The sequence below is a fragment of the Prunus persica genome, chromosome G2, assembly GCF_000346465.2.
Source record: "Prunus persica cultivar Lovell chromosome G2, Prunus_persica_NCBIv2, whole genome shotgun sequence".
Classification (NCBI taxonomy): domain Eukaryota; kingdom Viridiplantae; phylum Streptophyta; class Magnoliopsida; order Rosales; family Rosaceae; genus Prunus; species Prunus persica.
Genome location: NC_034010.1, coordinates 20,019,156 through 20,038,814, shown reverse-complemented (window position 1 = coordinate 20,038,814; position 19,659 = coordinate 20,019,156). Strand labels below are relative to the sequence as shown.

General features: G+C 39.4%; 1 protein-coding gene across 1 annotated transcript; it reads right to left on the bottom strand.

The window, feature by feature from the left end:
* LOC109947423 lies at positions 12,602-13,490 on the bottom strand. Its single transcript, XM_020557383.1, has 2 exons — positions 13,228-13,490; positions 12,602-13,184 (listed from the first exon to the last, which is right to left on the bottom strand). The coding sequence occupies exons 1-2, from the start codon at positions 13,488-13,490 to the stop codon at positions 12,602-12,604; spliced, it is 846 nt and encodes a 281-aa protein (XP_020412972.1).

Here is a 19,659-nt window from a genome sequence, read left to right as displayed (position 1 = left end):
CAACTCCGATTCGAGCCCACTACGTGTCTATGAACTCGTCTCAGTACGACCTATCCAAAAATACTAGTCACTGCCTCAAACTCTCTCCGGTTAAAAATATGACCAAAATGCCCTTAAATAATTAAATAATTAAATAAGGGTTAAATTTAGGGTCGGGGTGTTACACTAGGTGACTCCCTTATGAGCTTAAGCCCATCCCCCTCGACATTTCTAGGACTCTGCTCCTAGAAAGACCTTTAGTCAATTGGTCAGCAATGTTGTTCTCCGACTTCACATACTCCAAAGACACAATGTTCTTACTTAATAGACTCTTCATAGATTTATATCTCACATGTATGTGTCTGTTCATTTTCCTATTTGTGTGAGATTGTTTCACCAAGTCTATTGTAGCCTTGCAGTCACAATGAATAGATAAAGCAGGCAATGGTTTCTCCACCAGAGGCATATCCATCAATAAACTCTTAATCCATTCAGCATCAGTGCAAGTAGTATCCAAAGCTATGAGTTCAGACTCCATAGTACTTCTAGAAATAATTGTTTGCTTCTTCGAACCCCATGAAATTGCAGCTCCACCTAATAAGAAAATGCAACCACTAGTAGACTTTACTTCTTCATTGTCAGTTATCCAATTTGCATCACTATATCCCTCTACTACATTTGGAAATCCTTTATAGCACAGTGAATAATCTATTGTTCCTCTTAGGTACTTGAAAATTCTTTCCAAAGCATTCCAATGTTCCTTGCTTGGGTTATGTGTATGCCTACTTAACCTTCCAACAGCATAAGCAATGTCTGATCTAGTCTTATTTGCAATATACAACAAAGAACCTATCCTCTGGGAGTATTTCAGCTGAGAAAACGGTTCACCTTGATTTTTCTTTAAATGAACATTGGGATCATAAGGTGTTGGTGTGGGCTTACACTCAAAGTAATTGAACTTCTTCAACATCTTCTCAATAGTACTAGATTGACTTAGAGAGATTCCTTGTGTCGTCTTCTCAATTTTCATTCCTAAGATTACATGTGCTTCTCCCATATCTTTCATGTCAAAATTCCTAGATAAGTATGACTTCACATCATTCACAATCTCTAAATTCGTCCCAAAGATCAAAATGTCATCAACATATAGGCACAAGATTACGTGTTCTCCATTATTCTCTTTATAGTAAACGCATTTATCATGACCATTAAACTTAAAATCATACTCTAGAATTACCTTGTCAAATTTCTCATGCCATTGCTTAGGAGCTTGCTTTAAGCCATATAAAGATTTAACCAACTTGCACACCTTGTGTTCTTGGCCCTTAACTATGAATCCTTCTAGTTGCTACATATAGATCTCTTCATCTAAGTCTCCATTTAGAAATGCCGTCTTCACATCCATTTGATGAATCACTAAATTATGCACAGATGCTACAGCTATCAAGGTCCTTATGGTGGTAATCCTAGAAACAGGTGAGTAAGTATCAAAATAATATATCCCTTTCTTTTGTGTAAAACCCTTAGCTACCAATCTCGCTTTGTACTTATCAATACTTCCATCAGGTTTCAACTTTTTCCTAAACACCCACTTGCACCCTATCGCTTTATTTCCAGCAGGCAAATTCGTTAACATCCATGTGTTATTTTGAATTATAGATTGAAACTCATCATTTATAGCCTCTTTCCAGAATGGTGCATCCACAGACATAACGGCTTCCTTATAAGTTGTGGGATCTCCTTCTACTAGAAAGGTATAGAAATCATCTCCAAAGTTCTTCTCAACTCTCGCTCTTTTGCTTCTTCTAAGTTCTTGAGATTCTAAATTTGCGATCGTAGTTGAGCTAGAAGGCTTTTCACTTATTTGTACTTCCTTAGAAATTCTTGTCTTGTACGGGAAAATATCTTCAAAGAATGTAGCATCTCTTGCTTCCATAATTGTGTTGTTTGCAACTTCCTTTACTTCAGAGTTAATCACCAGGAATCTATTGGCACTACTATTTTTCGCATAACCGAGGAAAACTGCGTCTATAGTCTTAGGACCTATTTTCTTTCTCTTTGGATCGGGTATGAGTACCTTAGCTAAACACCCCCACACTTTTAGGATTCTAAGGTTAGGTGATCTTTCTTTCCATAACTCATAAGGAGTTTTCTCATTATCCTTCAATGTTATCCTATTAAGTATGAAACAAGCAGTTAACATTGCTTCCCCCCACAAATTTTCAGGTAGTCCACTACTAAGAAGCATAGAATTTACCATATCCATCAGGGTTCTATTTTTCCTTTCAGCCACTCCATTAGATTGGGGTGAATATGGTGGAGTAATTTCATGTATAATTCCATGTTCTTCACAAAACACTCCAAGCTCATTTGAGGTATACTCTCCACCTCTGTCAGATCTAAGTCTTTTAATCTTTTTCTCCAATTGGTTTTCTACCTCACTTTTATAAATCTTGAGTTTATTAAACACCTCATCTTTTGTCTTAATAAGATAAATATGGCAATACCTAGAGAAGTCATCAATAAAAGTCACAAAGTACTTGTTTTCACCTCTAGTAGGAGACCTATTTGAATCACACACATCACTATGTATGAGCTCTAAGATTTGGGTGTTTCTCTCTACAGGTTTGAAAGAATTCCTAGTTTGTTTGGCTTGAACACACACTTCACATTTATGCTTAAGGTCTATGTTTGACTTAGGGATTAGCTCAAGATCCATTAACGTTTTGATTTTGCTCAAACTTACATGTCCTAACCTTCCATGCCATACATTACAAGACTCAACGTTAAAAACTTGAGGAGAAATTTTATTATCTTCAAAAACTACATTTATTTTGAACAATCCATCACAAACATATCCTTTTCCAATAAAGACATCGTTTCTAGTAATAACAATCCTATTCGACTCCATTACAATTTTGTATCCTTGTTTTACTAAGGACGATCCACTGATAAGGTTTCTCCTCACTTCAGGAACATGTCGCACATCCTTGAGAGTTAGAGTCTTCCCAGATATCATCTTCAATTCCACTTCTCCTATTCCACGCACTTGTGCGACGGTGTCATTTCCTAGGGTTACACTTCCTTCACTTGAGTTCTGGTAATTTTTGAAAAACCGTTTGTCAAAACACACATGTACGTTTGCCCCAGAATCTAACCACCAATCACTATTACTTAAATATGCAACATTAACTAGAGGCTTAAAACTATACCTTAGATTGGGTTCATCTTGATCATCTTGATCCACCAACACATTCACTTGGGCTTTAGGACCACTTTGTCCTTTGTTCCACTTAGGCTTGGGCTTGTAGGGCTTGGTCTTCTTGTAATGACAGTCTTTGGCCCAATGATTTGTTCTTCCACCAACGAAGCATGGTTGATCCCTATTGCCATTGGAATTGTTATGGGGTCTATTGTGCTGGCGATTTTGGTTTCTGTTGAATTGATTATGGTTGGGTTGGCTATTTTTGTTTGTCCTCTTGAAAGATTTCCTTCTAGATTGGAAACGATTCCTATTGTTTGAACTTTCCACTAGGTTCACATTTGTCTTTTCTTCCTTAGGCTTGTTACTTGATTTATGTTTCTCTTCAATCCTAAGGGAGTTTAAAACTTGGGTTAAGGTTAAAACTCCTTGTTTGTGCCTAAGGGTTTTTGCAAAGTTTGACCAACTTGGGGGTAATTTATCTATGAGACAAGAGACTTTAAACTCTTCACTAAACTTAGTACCCTTAAGTTCTATTTTCCTTAAAAAATCTTGGTACTCATGAATTTGTTCACTTACAGTTTTATTCTCAACCATCATATAGTTATTAAAGTTTGAGATTGTAAAACGATCTATTCCCGCATCTTCTATCCCATATTCAGCTTCTAATTCATCCCACAAAGTTTTTGCATTTTTGGTATCTTGATAAACATCATACAGATCATCAGAGAGAGAACTAAGGATTCTATTATGGCAATGATATTCTAATTCTTCTTTGGTCATCTTCTCCTTAGTTTTAGAAGTGGTTTCAGTAGTTTTATCAGGTGTGGTTTGATCTTCTAGGGCAGAAACTAACCCTAAAACAGTTAACCAATATTTAAGTTGTCTTTGCCACCTCTTAAAATTTGTCCCATTAAATTTTCCTGGTTTAACACTATTGGTTTTTACACTATCCATCTCAATTCCAATAAACAATAATGAAGCAACTAAATCTGAAATTTAAATATAATAGAAATTAATATTGAATATTAATCAAACAGTTGGTGGACAAACAATAACTTAAAGAAACAAACGTGCCAAGTTTATGACAAAATATCTAACTTTAATTTTGTCTTAAAACAACGGTTACAAAATCTGATGCACTTAATTAATTTTTAAAACTGATTTTATTAAGATTTTGAAATTTGTTTGGGGTTGGTAACCAAAGCGTGTGAGCAATCAAACACAAGCAAAACTGAAACGAGTAACTAAAATTTTCCAACAGTGGTACTTAAGGTTTTGAATAATAACTTTAATAAGTTTTTTTTTTAAAAACAAAGGTGCACACCAATTAGGTTAGAGGTTTAATATTGGTAAAAAGGTTTTCCTTAAACAAATACGGTAAGAATAATTTTAACATACAAAGGCTTTAGATTGTTATTAAAAATTGTGGTTTTTCCCTTTTTATAAAATTCTTATATAAAACTTTTAGATATAAATAATATATAAAATAAATATCAAACAGTAAAGTAAAAGAAAGAGCCAAGTAAACAAATAAATAAAACAAGTTAAGATTAAGAAAGCAAGCCTGGTATAGTGAAAGCACGTCAAAGACGCTGTCCTAAAGCCTTTGTAGCCTCCCTACGTGCAGGTAATGACGGTCTACAAGACTCCAAGATACGACCCCAATACGCAGGCTTAAGATCCGTTATGAGCACGTTCACAGTCGGATAGAAAACTCCAAGCCACAGAACCATTGCCCAAAAATAATATAGAAAGTATGGAATATGTGAAAGTATGAGAATAGAGAAATCTGATTGTAGTATTTTGAAATGTGAAGGAGGAGTGGCCTTTTATAGGCATCCAAAACTCGTAACCTCCAAACACATTTAACCATAAAAGTTGGTGGCAATGAATAGAAAATAAAAACTGAAAATTAAACAATTTGTAACTCCTATAATAAATAAAAGAAACCATCCAAAAATTAAAACAGAAAATAAAATGTTTTAAAATTTAAAATCCTTTCAAATAATAACAGACTTGTAGGACATTCCATATAACGACTGATAAGGCTGACTGCATGCATTATATCTGGCCTGGTGGCTGTGACATACATCAAACTTCCTACAATTTGTTTGAAGAGGGTGCTATTTACTTTCTCTCCTTCAGGATCCTTTGTTAGCTTCAAACCGCATTAAATAGGAGTGCCAACAGGTTTGCAATTTAACATCTGAAACCTGTCCAAAATAGTATGAACATACTTCTTTTGGGATATGAAATTCCCAGCAGGAGATTGCTCTACTTCGATGCCAAGGAAGTAGTGCATCAAATCAAGATCAGACATTTCAAATTCTGCCATCATGGATTTCTTAAAGACATCAAACATAGTCATGTCACTGCCTGTATAGATTAAATCATCTACATACAAACAGACAATAAGAATTTTTCCATAAGCACCAATTTTAGTAAACAACATGTGTTCATACGGACACTTCTGAAAACCTTCTTTAGCAAAATAAGCGTCTATACGGCTGTACTAAGCTCTAGGTGCTTGTTTCAGCCCATATAATGCTTTTCTCAACTTGTATACCTTCCTTTCCTTTCCAGGCTGCACATATCCAGGAGGTTGATCGACATAGACTTGTTCTTGTAAGCTCCCATGTAGGAACGCTGATTTCACATCCAATTGAAAGATGGGCCATGAGTTTTGTGCTGCCAGTGAAAGTACTAGTCTGATTGTATCCATCCTAGCGACCGGAGCGAACACTTCTTTATAGTCAATGCCATACTTCTGCTTATATCCTTTAGCCACCAGCCGTGCCTTGTATTTGTCAACTCCACCCTCCTTGTTTAGCTTCGTTTTATAGACCCATTTTACACCAATCGACTTCTGCCCTTTAGGAAGATTTGTCAAATCCCATGTATTATTTCTCTCAATGGAACTAATTTCCCAATCTATGGCTCTTTGCCATTTGGTTTCTCTGTGAGCTTCTTGAAAAGTTACAGGATCAGAGTCTGTAAACAGTGCAAAATAAGTCAGTCCATCATCTTCGAATTGATCATCATCACTAACCTCATAATCCATCATCCATGCTGGCCTTTTCTTTGTGCGTTGGGGTCGAAAACTGGATGGCTGGCTGTCATTAAAGGGCTGCAATTCCTCTTCAGTTTCTTTACTTGCTGCTTCTTCATAAAAAACAACAGAAATCTGCTGCTGCGTTGAGCCTTTATCTGTCCAGTCCCATATTGTTTCTTCATCAAATAATACATCATGACTGATGATGATCTTCCTAGTGGCGGGATTGTACAATTTATAGGCCTTTGAGTGCTCACTAACCCCAAGAAAAATATATTTTTCTCCTTTATCATCAAGCTTCTTCCTCTTCTCATCGGGAACGTGAACATATGCAATACAACCAAAAATTTTGAAGTAATTTACAGCTGGTTTGTGACCATTCCAAGCTTCTTCCGGCGTCACGTTTTTGACAGCAAGAGTCGGACTTCTATTTAAGATGTGTATACACCAATTTACTGCTTCTGGCCAAAAGTTTTTGGAACACCACGAATTTTCAGCATGCTGCGAACCATGTTCAAGACTGTTCTGTTCTTCCTTTCACAAATACCATTATGTTGTGGTGTATACGGTGCCGTTAGTTGCCTTCGAATTCCTTGTGTCTCACAGAAATCCTCAAATTCTTGTGAGATGAATTCTCCACCACGATCAGTTCGAAGAACTTTAATATTTCTTCTGACTTCGTTTTCAACAAGGGCTTCAAAGCTTTTAAAGGCTGAGAAAGCTTTAGATTTTGCCTGCAAGAAATACACCCAAGATTTTCTACTGTAGTCATCAATGAACGTAATGAAATACCTCTTGCCACCATTGGAAGTTGGATTGATGGGGCCACAAATATCTGAGAAAATAAGCTCCAAAGGATTTTTGGCTCTCCATGCTTTTCCTTTCGGAAAAGTTTCACAATGCTGCTTCCCAAGAACATATTCTTCACAAATTTGAGTTGGACAATCAATGTTTGGAAGACCTCTCACCATGTTCAGCTGTTGTAGAGTCTTCAATCCCTTGAAATTTAAGTGGCCATAACGATAATGCCACAACCAAGCTGTCTCCTTCACTTTGGCAGAAAAACAAGTCTGGCCCACACTTTGAATATGCAGAGGAAACATACGATTTGGTGTCATTTTGACCTGTGCAATGAGTCCCTTCTTTGAATCTTGAATCTGACACATTCCTTCTTTAATTGTGACCTCATAGCCTTTTTCCTGAAGCTGCCCCACACTTAATAAATTACTTTTTAAATTTGGGACATAGAAACCACTAGAGATGGTTTGTGTAGTGTTATCCTTAGTCCATATTGAAATATTGCCTTTTCCCATTGTTTGTACCATAACTAACCGAGCAACTAGCTAGGCTAGATCATTCGAGTGCCATGCTTTGAGAGGTCATCACCTTAGCCAAAGAAGCATCACCACAAATCACAACTCTAAGCAAAGCAGGAGGAGTCCCACATCGAAAAACTACAAGAAGTGAATACTCCCCCTCACCTATAAAAGAAGACTACTCTTTCCTTAGAAGGGGACTGGCTCTTGGGGACTCTCTCTTCTGGATCCATCTCTGGCCTGGGCTTCTCACTTGTTATCTTTATATTTGGGTCTAATCCCCTTGTACAAATGTAAACAAACATTATCATAATGAGAACACCCTTCTCCGTGGACGTAGCCCATCATTCGGGTGAACCACGTACATCTTGTCTTTTATATGTTTATCGTTTGCCTAAATCCTCACACACTTGGTGAAGGTCCTCACCTTCATCCATCATCTATCACACCTCATCACTAAGTTGGACTCAATCTTGGCCTAACCATTTTGAGCATCAACAGTTTGGCGCCGTCTGTGGGAATCGACACAAGAAGCCTTTGTCGTTCTCCCTTCCTTCAGTGCCCTTCGGCACCCTTTCAATCATCACCTTTTAAGCTTATTGTTTAACACAATACGTGCCGAAGTCACCATGAGATCTCGAGGCACCAATATGCCAAAGACATGTATTTGTTGAAGCAACCCACCTTTCAGATACTTTGAGGAGTCTCAGTTTGAAGGCTGCCAAATATTCATCTAGAATATCACTTTGCATGGCTTGCATAGCCAGGAACAAGCCACCATTTCAATCCAAAGGAAGCCCACGTTTCAATTTCAATTATTTAAATAAAGTGAAGAAAACACATTGACAATAGCACCAATTCGGCGGTTGCTGAATGTCTTGCCGCCACTTTGCATGGCCAAGGAGCAAACCAATGTTTCAATATGAAGGATGCCCACATGCATCCTCCCCAAAAGATAAGATTCCTTTTTCTTGCATTTCGTTATTTCAATATACTTGCAAGCACACCATATTTTATTACCAGCCAATTTAACTTGAGATATGAGAATAAACAAAGCCTATATTGTGGTAAGAATAAAAGCCATTGGTGGGCCAACATGGTGAAAATACACATGGACATCGGTCCAATTACAGCCCAGCATGCTGATGCACATAAGGCACAAAGGAAGCCACGAAAAATCCCACAATCTGAAGACAAAGTACGAGCTTCAGATCGGCACCTCACATATTGTCTCCAAAATATGGCACACCCAGCCAAGAAATTTCTCAAGGCACCCAGCACCCTCCATCACTTAAATCAGAAGCTTGGCACACTGTCATTCTATGATTTAAGGGCTAGCAAGTTGAACATAATTCAGCAAATGTGGATAAATATACTACGAATTGACAGTGGCAGCATGCCGTTCGGAACTCCATCAGCCAAGTCAACCAATTGGCCAAACCTGAAACAGCAAAGAAGAAGAAGTAGCTCTCTGCGATGCTATGTTTCTCCAAAAACCAGAGCATGGACCGCCGCCACCTCGCACTATCTCCTCCCCATCTCTGCCACAACCTCTCAAGGCACCCAAAACCTATTGGTGATGCCTTACCCTTCGGCAAAACTATGCAAAGGCAAGGAGGCTCACCAAAATCGCTAACTCGTGAAGCCAGCTCCAAGGCAGGCCCGGCTCCAAAGTAACAAAACCTTCCCAATTAATCTTGCCAAACGGCAAGTCCGGTGCCAGTCTAACAGTAACCTCACAAGAATTGCTTCAACGAGCTCACCACTTACCAAACATTGGGACTTGCGAACCCACAAAACCAAAACCGATCCAAGTCCTCCTTACCGAAGCAAGACTAGCTCCAAGGAGCACCCGAATTGCAGGCTTAGGCCCAACCCTTGCGAACCCAGCTCCACCAGCTTTCACCCTTTGCCGAAACCACCAAGCTTCAATCCCGGCCCGGCTCCCTTGCCGAACAGCAAGGGTTATGCAGAAGCTGCGAGGCCCTCCAACAAAACTCCTTTCGAAGATCAAGCACGACAATCTGCCACATCCATGAGACTACACGGTCCTCTCACGAACCCAGTCCCCTTGCCGAACGGTAAGAACCGTGAAGAAGATCTCGGAGCTCCCCGAAATTTGTCACCAAATGACCCTGCTGAAAACTGCCTAGATCACATCTTGTCGAAGATACAAGAGGCCTAAAAAAAAAAAATAATTTCCAATTGACCCTTGCCGTTCGGCAAGGGTTGAGAAAAAACAAATAGGGGCACGACACCAAAGACCCAGCCCCAACTCGTCGCAGGAACCAAGGACCCAGATCCTTGTTGAACGGTATCAGCTCCTACCGATCAAATCTGCCGCACCCGTGAAACCTCATGGTCCTCTCGCAAGGACACCTGCCGAAGGTCTGTGCGAAGCCACCACAAGAAGCTCAAAATTTTCTCAATGCACCATTGCCGAATGGCAAGGGTTGAACAGCTCTCTTTGATATCTCTTACCGAGGATTTGAAAGGAGGCTCGCACATATGTTCAAGCTATGGACGTCGCAAAATGGGACCGGTGATTCCGAAGAAATTCGGGGGCTGAGATTTCGCAGACTCATGGTTCCTATTTATTTTGGAGGCCACTGCCGAACGGCAACGGCCTATGCAAAATCTGAGCTCCTCCAAACATTCTTTCATACCTTGCCGAAGCCTTTTGCCGAAGGGGAACACTGACCAAGCTCTGCCGAATTACCATTGCTCGCAAGAATACCCACATTTCCCAAAGGGACCTTGCCGAACGGCAAGGCTTATAAGAGAAGTACACTTCCAAAACCCTAGCTATTAACAACACACCAATGGCCTAGCCCCAATGGTCCAACCCCAATGGTCCAGCCCCTTGCCTTGCCAAAACGGAGAGAACACGGCTCCAATGATCGCAACCCAGCTTCTTAATCCGCACTCATAGCCCACTCCAAGAAAGCCCCAAGGGTTCACAAGGTAATTAGGCCATCCAAAAAAAAAAAAAAAAAAAAGGCCCTTGAAACTGTTCAAATAACCCCTGCCGAACGGCAAGGGCTATGGGGCACAAACACACAGCTCAACAAAATCCTTGCCGAAGGATCCTTTCACAGCCCAGCTCCAAACCAGTCCAAAACCCAGCTCCAGTAGCTCTATTCCGAAGCCTCCCCGGCTCCTTCCAAATTTACAGCACAGCCCAGCCCTTGCCGAAGCCTTGAAGGCCTAGCTCCAAGGACAAGCCCTTGCCGAAGCCTTGAAGGCCCAGCTCCAAGGACATGCCGAAAGCCCAAATGTCCACAAGCACCCTTATGCCTTCGGCACCCCTGTGCCTAGGCCACATCACCTTGCAACATGCAAGCTTTGTCACCTTGCAACATGCAAGCTTTGTGTCGCCTTCGGCACCCCCGTGCCTAGCCACATCGCCTTGCGACATGCAAGCTTTGTGTCGCCTTCGGCACCCCTGTGCCTAGGCCACATCACCTTGCAACATGCAAGCTTCGTGTCGCCTTCGACACCCCCGTGCCTAGCCACATCGCCTTGCGACATGCAAGCTTTGTGTCGCCTTCGGCACCCACGTGCCTAGCTACATCGCCTTGCAACATGCAAGCTTTGTCGCCTTGCAACATGCAAGCTTTGTGTCGCCTTCGGCACCCACGTGCCTAGCCACATCGCCTTGCAACATGCAAGCTTTGTCGCCTTGCAACATGCAAGTCTTATGCCTTCGGCACCCTCGTGCCTAGGCACATTGCCTTGCGATATCCAAGCTTTGTGTCTTCGGCATCCCCTATGCCTTCGGCACCCCTGTGCCTAGCTCTATTATCTTGCAACATGCAAGTCTTATGCCTTCGGCACCCTCGTGCCTAGGCACATTGCCTCGCGACATGCAAGCTCTGTGCCTTCGGCATCCCCTTTGCCTTCGGTACCCCCGTGCCTAGCTCCATTGTCTTGCAACATGCAAGTCTTATGCCTTCGGCACCCTCGTGCCTAGGCACATTGCCTTGCGACATGCAAGCTCTGTGCCTTCGGCATTCCCTTTGCCTTCGGCACCCCCGTGCCTAGCTCCATTGTCTTGCAACATGCAAGTCTTATGCCTTCGGCACCCTTGTGCCTAGGCCACATCGCCTTGCAACATGCAAGCTTTGTGCCTTCGGCACCCTTTTGCCCAGCCACATTGCCTTGTGACATGCAAGCTTCATGTCTCCTTCGGCATTCTCTTTGTCTTCAGCACCCCTGTGCCTAAACACATTGCCTTGCAAACATGCAAGCTTAGTGTCACCTTCGGCACCCTCGTGCCTAAGCCCATCGCCTTGACACATGCAATTCATATGCCTTTGGCACCCTCGTGCCCAACCACATTACCCTGATACATGCAACTTTGTCCCTTCGGCTACCCCTTCACCTTCGGCACCCTCGTGCCAAGTTCTCTCCCTTCCAAATGTCCTTCTTACCCGAGGACTTGGGGGACTATGGGTAGTGCACTATACAGCTTGGAAGATGAACTATGGTGTTGCTCGGCCAGTGCACTTAAAATTACAAGTCCCCAACCAAGAAGTACCTTCTTACTCAAGAACTTGGGGGACTACTGTTTGTACCATAACTGACCGAGCAACTAGCTAGGCTAGATCATTCGAGTGCCATGCTTTGAGAGGTCATCACCTTAGCCAAAGAAGCATCACCACAAATCACAACTCTAAGCAAAGCAGGAGGAGTCCCACATCGGAAAACTACAAGAAGTGAATACTCCCCCTCACCTATAAAAGAAGACTACTCTTTCCTTAGAAGGGGACTGGCTCTTGGGGACTCTCTCTTCTGGATCCATCTCTGGCCTGGGCTTCTCACTTGTTATCTTTATATTTGGGTCTAATCCCCTTGTACAAATGTAAACAAACATTATCATAATGAGAACACCCTTCTCCGTGGACGTAGCCCATCATTCGGGTGAACCACGTACATCTTGTCTTTTATATGTTTATCGTTTGCCCAAATCCTCACACACTTGGTGAAGGTCCTCACCTTCACCCATCATCTATCACACCTCATCACTAAGTTGGACTCAATCTTGGCCTAACCATTTTGAGCATCAACACCCATAACAGAAATTACAGAATTATCACAAAAACGAACAGTAGATCGAAAAGACTCATCTAAGTAAGAGAATGATGACTTGTTACCGCTCATATGGTTACTGCATCCTGTGTCAATGTACCATACATCCTGATGAGTGTTCTCCACGGCTTGACACACCAGCAAAAGTGTAGCCTCTTCTTTCTCTGTAAAATTGGATTTTTCTCCCCTTTCTCTATTCATGTTAGTGCGGCATTCAGAACAGTAGTGACCATATCTACCACACCTATAGCACTCAATATTTGATTTGTCGAGCTGTGACTCATGATAACTTTGGTGTCTGTATCGATCTTTGCCTCTGTTGCTGGAATCATAATTTCCTCTGTTGCTGGAATCATAATTTCCTCTATTGCTGGAATAGTGATTTCCTCTATTGCTGGAATCATGATTTCTGCCGCCGGAATCATGAGCACCTTCGCCTCTACCTTGACCACGTCCGGAACCTCTCCATGATGATGATGAGTAGTTGCTGGTGGAGACTTTTAAAGCTCTCTTCTTTTGAAGTGTCATGACTTTTAAATTTCTGCTCATGTACCAACAGTGAACTTTGCAATTCATCTAATGACATTGTTTCAATGTCGTTTGCTTCCTCAATTGCACAAACAACATAGTTAAACTTTGGTGACATTGAATGCATAATTTTTTCAATGATTGTGACATCATCCATCTTGTCACCATGAAGCCGCATCTTACTTGCAATTGCCATCGTCTTTGAGAAGTATTCATCAACAGAATCGTCTGGTTTCATGTGAAGAGTTTCAAAATCTCTCCGGAGTGCTTGAAGCTGTGCACGCTTCACCTTGGTGGAACCTTGATACTTTTTCTTCATAGACTCCCATATCTGCTTGGAAGTGTCCTTCTAGAGAATAGTCTCCGAAATGGATCGATCAATTGCTTGGAAGAGGTAGTTTTTCACTTTCAAATCCTTCAATTTCTGTTCATCAAGTCGCTTCTGTCAACAACGCTCCCTCTGCTGGTTCAGCAATTCCATTTTCAATGAGACTCCAATACTCTTTGGATCTCAGAAAATTCTCCATCAACATGCCCCAATGGTCATAATGACCATCGAAGCGATATGGCCGGCTGCACTTAGTTCTCTTGAACCTTGTCGGATGCCATTAATTCTTGCTGCTGCAAGTTAAGAAAGCTGTTGCTTTTTGGAGAATTTTAAGTTAGACCCAGTGGGGGCTTTGATACCATATTGTGAGAACTAAAAGATAGCTTTGAAAATAAGAAGACAATAGAATTGCTGAATTGAACTGGTTATTCATTGACTGAAACATGCTCTTCTTATAAGGAGCGTACAAACAACTAATTAGCAAATAAAGAGGAACAACTAAAACACGTCTAACAAACTCTATCAACTAGAGGGATTTCTAAAGACCAGGAAAGAAAAACAACTGACTCCTATAAAATAGGAACTAATAATTATTCTGCAGAAAACATAATTAAGATAAATCTCAACAAGCACATCGAACGGCACAAAGTCGCCGCAGGACATGCCCTCTTTTGCCGTTGACCTTAATGGATTTTGCACAAGGATAGTTAATCATGTTGCACTCTATTATATTAACGAATGTTGTTATTTATATCATATAGACCGATGTCTTGGCTATATTTTAAATTAATGCATGTATAACCAATATAAAGTGCGATATATATATATAAAGCAAAAGGTAGAGAATGATGAAATATTCAAAATACCAGAAAATGCCCTTGGTTAATTCAAACATTAAGAATTGAAATTATTAATTAAATGAGGATAATATAGTAAATTCATATTTTTTCATATTAAAAAAAATTAAAAAGAAAAACAAAATCAGATAATAGGTCCTACTTTCATGAAACATAACTACCCATATTATATTTTCTTAATTCTAAAAATAAAATAAAAAAGAAAAAAGAAACAAGTTGGCACATGCGTGGACGGATGTAAGGAAAATGCAATTGTATAAAAAAAACAAAATAAATTGCAAAAAAAGGCCTTTGACATGCAAGGACGGATCCAGGAATTTTTCTAAGGGTGGGCTAATATTTTTTTTTCTCTCCACATATTGTCAATATATAAATAAACATCAAATTAAACACATATTGTTAAATATCAAACAAATATTGCATTGCAAAGGAAATAAAACTAGCTTACCTAGTGAAGTGGAACCCTTCGCTCCTTGAGTGAATCAAAGTCTTTGATTATTGAATCTGAATCAATATTCACAACATGTTCTTTCTCAATGTAGACAATAAGAGAATTTGCAAGGTATTCATCCTCCATCTTGTTGCGAAGTATAGTCTTAACATGTTTCATGGCTGAAAATGCTCTTTCCATTGTCGCTGTAGAAATTGGAAGAGTTAATACTAAACGAATCAACCTATCAATCAAATAATGTCTTTGCTCTGTTTGTTTTAATTAATCCTTGACATAGTTCAGAAAAAGTAGACATATTTTGAAGGATATCAAAATCTTCTTGATGTACTTCAAACTCAACAAGTTCTAGCTGACACATCAACAAACTCAAGTCTTTAGCAGTGAAATCTGCATGATAAAACTTCTTTGCAAGCTTGCAAATATCATCAATCTTAAATGCTTTAAAATCATTGTTAGGGTCCAAAGCAGAACTAAGAATAAGAAGTTCAATTGTTCCTTCACTAAATCTACTGTTTAACACTTCCAATTGATAATCTAATGTATCATTGAATAAATCAACCCTGTAATGATGCTCCATTGTAATGTCATCATGTTGTTGACAAGAATGACGTGTACCAACTTTATAGCCGAGCATTCATATATGGCATCTCAATGTCATGTACTTTGCAAAATGATTCCATGGTGTCTAAGAAAATATCCCATCCATCCATTCTAAATTTATGTGGAATATCTTTTGGACTACGAACTAAGGGCATGTTTGGTAGGCTTCATTAGGTTGGACTATGCTAAATAAACCTTAAAGCCCATGTTTGGTAAAATGGGGGACTAAGTTAAAAGGGATTGTGAAGTCCAACAGTAAAAAAAAACCTCCTCACTCGCTCTCCTTATATAGAGAGGTTGAAATTGCCTTCGCAAAATAAGCTATTCACTAAATTGAAACAACGAGTCTGGCTCTCTCTCTCGCTCGCAACTCTAGCTCTCTCTGGGTCGCAACTTTAGCTCTCTCTCTCTCTCTCTCTCTCTCTCTCTCTCTCTCTCTCTCTCTCGTTCGTGACTGATTCTTCGAATCTTAACCAGGTAAGTTTTCTGGTCTCTCTTATTCCTTCTTCCCATTTGGTTCAAGTTGGGACCTTTGGGTCAAGTTCGAATCTTAACCCAGATAGTGAAAGTTTGGGTATAACCGTTTGTGTGGTTTTGCTTTGGTTATTGTCAAAGTCTCTTATTCCTTCTTCCCTTTTTGGTCAAGTTCAAATCTTTACCCAGGTAGTGAAAGTTTGGGTATAGTTGTTTGTGTGGTTTTGCTTTGGTTATTGTCAAAGCTCTGGTTATTGTTAACATAAACTCTCTCTCTTCAAAAATCATGCGATCATAACAGAATTAATGGTTTGAAATTGTTTTGTATGATCTGGAATAGTATGTTTCTTTTAAGCCCTCTCGTGTCAAACATATGGATTTTTGTGATTCATCTTGTTTTCTCATGATAGAGCACAAAGTTGCATTTAGTTTTCTACAATTTTCATATCAGCACTAGCTAAATTGCTTTTTAATTGTAAATTGTTCCAGATGGCGGACAATTTCTATAGACCTGATTTGAAGAAAGTAGCCCTTGCCAGGGTGAGTGTTAGACACAAGAGTCTCAAGGTCTCCAAATCTGGTGTTAAGAAGAGGAATAGGCAGGTTGTCAAGACCCCTGGTAGGAAGTGAGATAGTGGGGAAGATGCGTCATCTTTCTACTATGTTCATTTGGTGATTTTAGTTTTACTTTGCCAGGTTCAGAGATACATGATTTCCCATTATATATTTATCTCTAGAAGAATGTGGAAACTTTTGCCTTTACTGAGAAAGGGAAGGTCCCTGTTTGTATTTTATCACCAAGTTTTGCTGAGGATTGATTTGGTAATGCTATGCTCTAATATGTAGTTTTCAGAAACGTCTTAATCATAGAGTTTCGGATGCAATTCTTGTTTAAATCTTAATTCTAGTTTACCAGGTTAAATGCAAGATATAAAGAATGTTTGCCTATATTTTTGTCACAATTTCCTGGGTTATCTAGTTTATCCTCAGCCAACATATTTTGGTATAATCTTCTTCTTCTTCTTCTCTCCATCTCATTCTTTTCTCTCCATTTTTGTTCTTCTCTTCTTCTCTCCCTTTTCTTTTTCTTCTTCTTCTTCTTCTCTCCATCTCTTTCTCTTCTCTCCCTTTTCTTTTTCTTCTTCTTCTCTCCATTTTCTTTTTCTTCTCTTCTTCTCTCCCTCTCTGTTTTTTTAAATATATATATAAGTAATCTAAGAGTGCTGCTAAATGAACCCTAAAATTAACTAAGCACACCCTATAATCTAAGTTAACCCTAATATTTTAATTAAAATATAAAATTAACTAAATACACCCTATTTAACTACCAAAAATAGCCCTAATACAACACTCTAATACCAATCCTGAACCAGGTTTCTCTTTTTACATGAATTTGTGTCCTCTTTTCAGATTTTGGGTTTCATCAAAATCTTTAATTTCGTAATACCAATCCTAAACTAGTACTCATTGCGTTATTCGTGAGCACCAAGCAATACGAAGACTTTTCTAGGTTTGATAAGGGTTGAATATAGTGAGTAAGGTTTACTTATTAAAATTTTATTTGTTTCACAATTCAGTATATCCTTTTTGGTCATTTTATATTAGGATAAATTAGTAATTCAATAAATAGTTTGGTAGTAATGTGTACTCAGTTAATTTTAGGGTTCGTTTAGCAGCACTCATAATCTAATCAACCAACTATTTTGTTTCTCTTATTTTATCTTTATCCAAGACTAATCCCGAACTTGTAGACTTCTGAATGGTGTTTATGAAAGATGAAAATTAGGCGAAAAAGGGTAGAGGGAGTGGGGTTGCTGGTTGGTTAGGTGATAGTTTAATTTTTTTTTTTTTCCTTTCTGGTTTATTCTTAACGGGTCGTGTCGGTTCATTCGCGAATTGTAATGGGTCGTGTTTGGATCTGGTATTTCTCACCCGTTAGCTTGTGTCAACCTATTAAATTAATGGGTTAACACGAACACAACCCGAAACCCGTTAAAACGACCTGTTTGCCATGTCTATATTTATATACTGCTATGGTGGGCTAATATTTATTATAGTATAAATAACCTTATAAAATTTACAACTTGTTTCATAACTTAGAAATTTTGTCCTGAGCTGGAGTCCACTCTAGCCTACACATGGGTCCATCCTTGTTCGCATGTGCTTCTGCTCGAGCAAGGAGGCTAGTATGATATATATGACATGAGTATAAATTGTATAAGTTTGATGCCTATGATTTATTTATTTATGTCTTTTATCATAAAAGTGGGTATTCAAACATTTTTTCTTTTGATACAGTACATTCAAACAATATTCAAATGAAAGGGTTTTTGTATTAGTATCTATTGAATTTTGAGAACTGAGGAGGTTGGTGTGAATAAATCGTAACAAAAATTGAAGCATTCCAGATCTCCACGTGGAAGTCCCTTATAAGGGAAGAGCTTTTTAAAATCTTTTTAAACAATCTAGAATCTTTAGTTGAAATGAATGTTCTAGAATCTTAGTTCAAAAAAATGTTCTAGAATCTTAGTTGAAATAAATGTTCTAGAATTTTAGTTGAAATAAATGTTCTAGAATCTTAGTTAAATTAAATGTTCTAGAATCTTAATTGAACTAAACACTAAAAAATCTTTCTTTTTTAATTTTTTAATATTTTTATTTTATAGTTTTCAGATTTTATCCTTGCCCATGGTCGTAGGTGTGTTGATTCCCATTGGACAATTTTCTTATTTTAGTCCCATCACAATAAGAACTTGCTTCTTCAGTTGTACTATGGGTATTAGGCCTCACAGTGGACTCTCTGATATCGTTTACAGAGAATTAGGACCCAACAGTCACTTGCAAGGATTTGCATTTTATAATTCAAGTCAAACTTACATTTAATTCATGAAGTCTCTATAAATACAAGATCCCCGAGATTTGAATCGGGAAAAAACCTGAGCCTCTTCTCCCTATCCCTGCCAAAATCCATCCAAAGAGGATTTCCCAAATTCTAAGCCTAAAACCAACACAGTTAGGAGGAGCCTAGTATTTAATATGGCAATTAACCATTTTCATCAAGTGGGGATGATTAAATGTCATAGTAATATTATCGTCAATTTCATTAATAATAATCATCATCATCAGTTGTTGATCCACTTTCCAGCACAACAAGCCATGCCGGCAGCAGCTCCTTCGACATTTATGATCTGCCATGGCATTTTCGCCTTCACCATTCCCACAGCCATGACGTTGGTCCAGATGCGATTTCCAGAGGAGCATCTCTTCGACACCCACCCTTTACTCATGTTGCTTACTATGTGTAGCGTTATTGCCTATTCCTTGGCCTTCAGCCTAGAGCTACTCCTTCCTGGTGTCAATGGTACTCATCAGGATGACGTATGCCCGCGTAACTGGTCCACAGCTTCTGGTTCACTCTCCCTCGCTTCACTCTTGGGGCTTCTGTTTTCTCCACCCTCCTCCTGGCCCTGGCTCCCTGTGCTATTATGCTTCTTGTTGTTGATGCTGCTGGCTTTCACCCCGAAACTGGTTATCCTTTCTTGCTTTGGCCGTGAGGGACTGAACTCCGTGTGGAGGACAAGTTCACCACTGTTACCAGTCAGCACCATGGACTTCTCAAGCAGATACTGAAACTCCTGTCATATTATAATTATTCCAAGAAAAAAATTAGGAAGCCCCCATTATTGTACCCAACTTAGTTTGTACCAGTTTGCTCTGGCTTGTTTTGCACGTTTCCAGTTTCATAGGAAGGGAGATGTTCATGTTATTTATTCTTGTT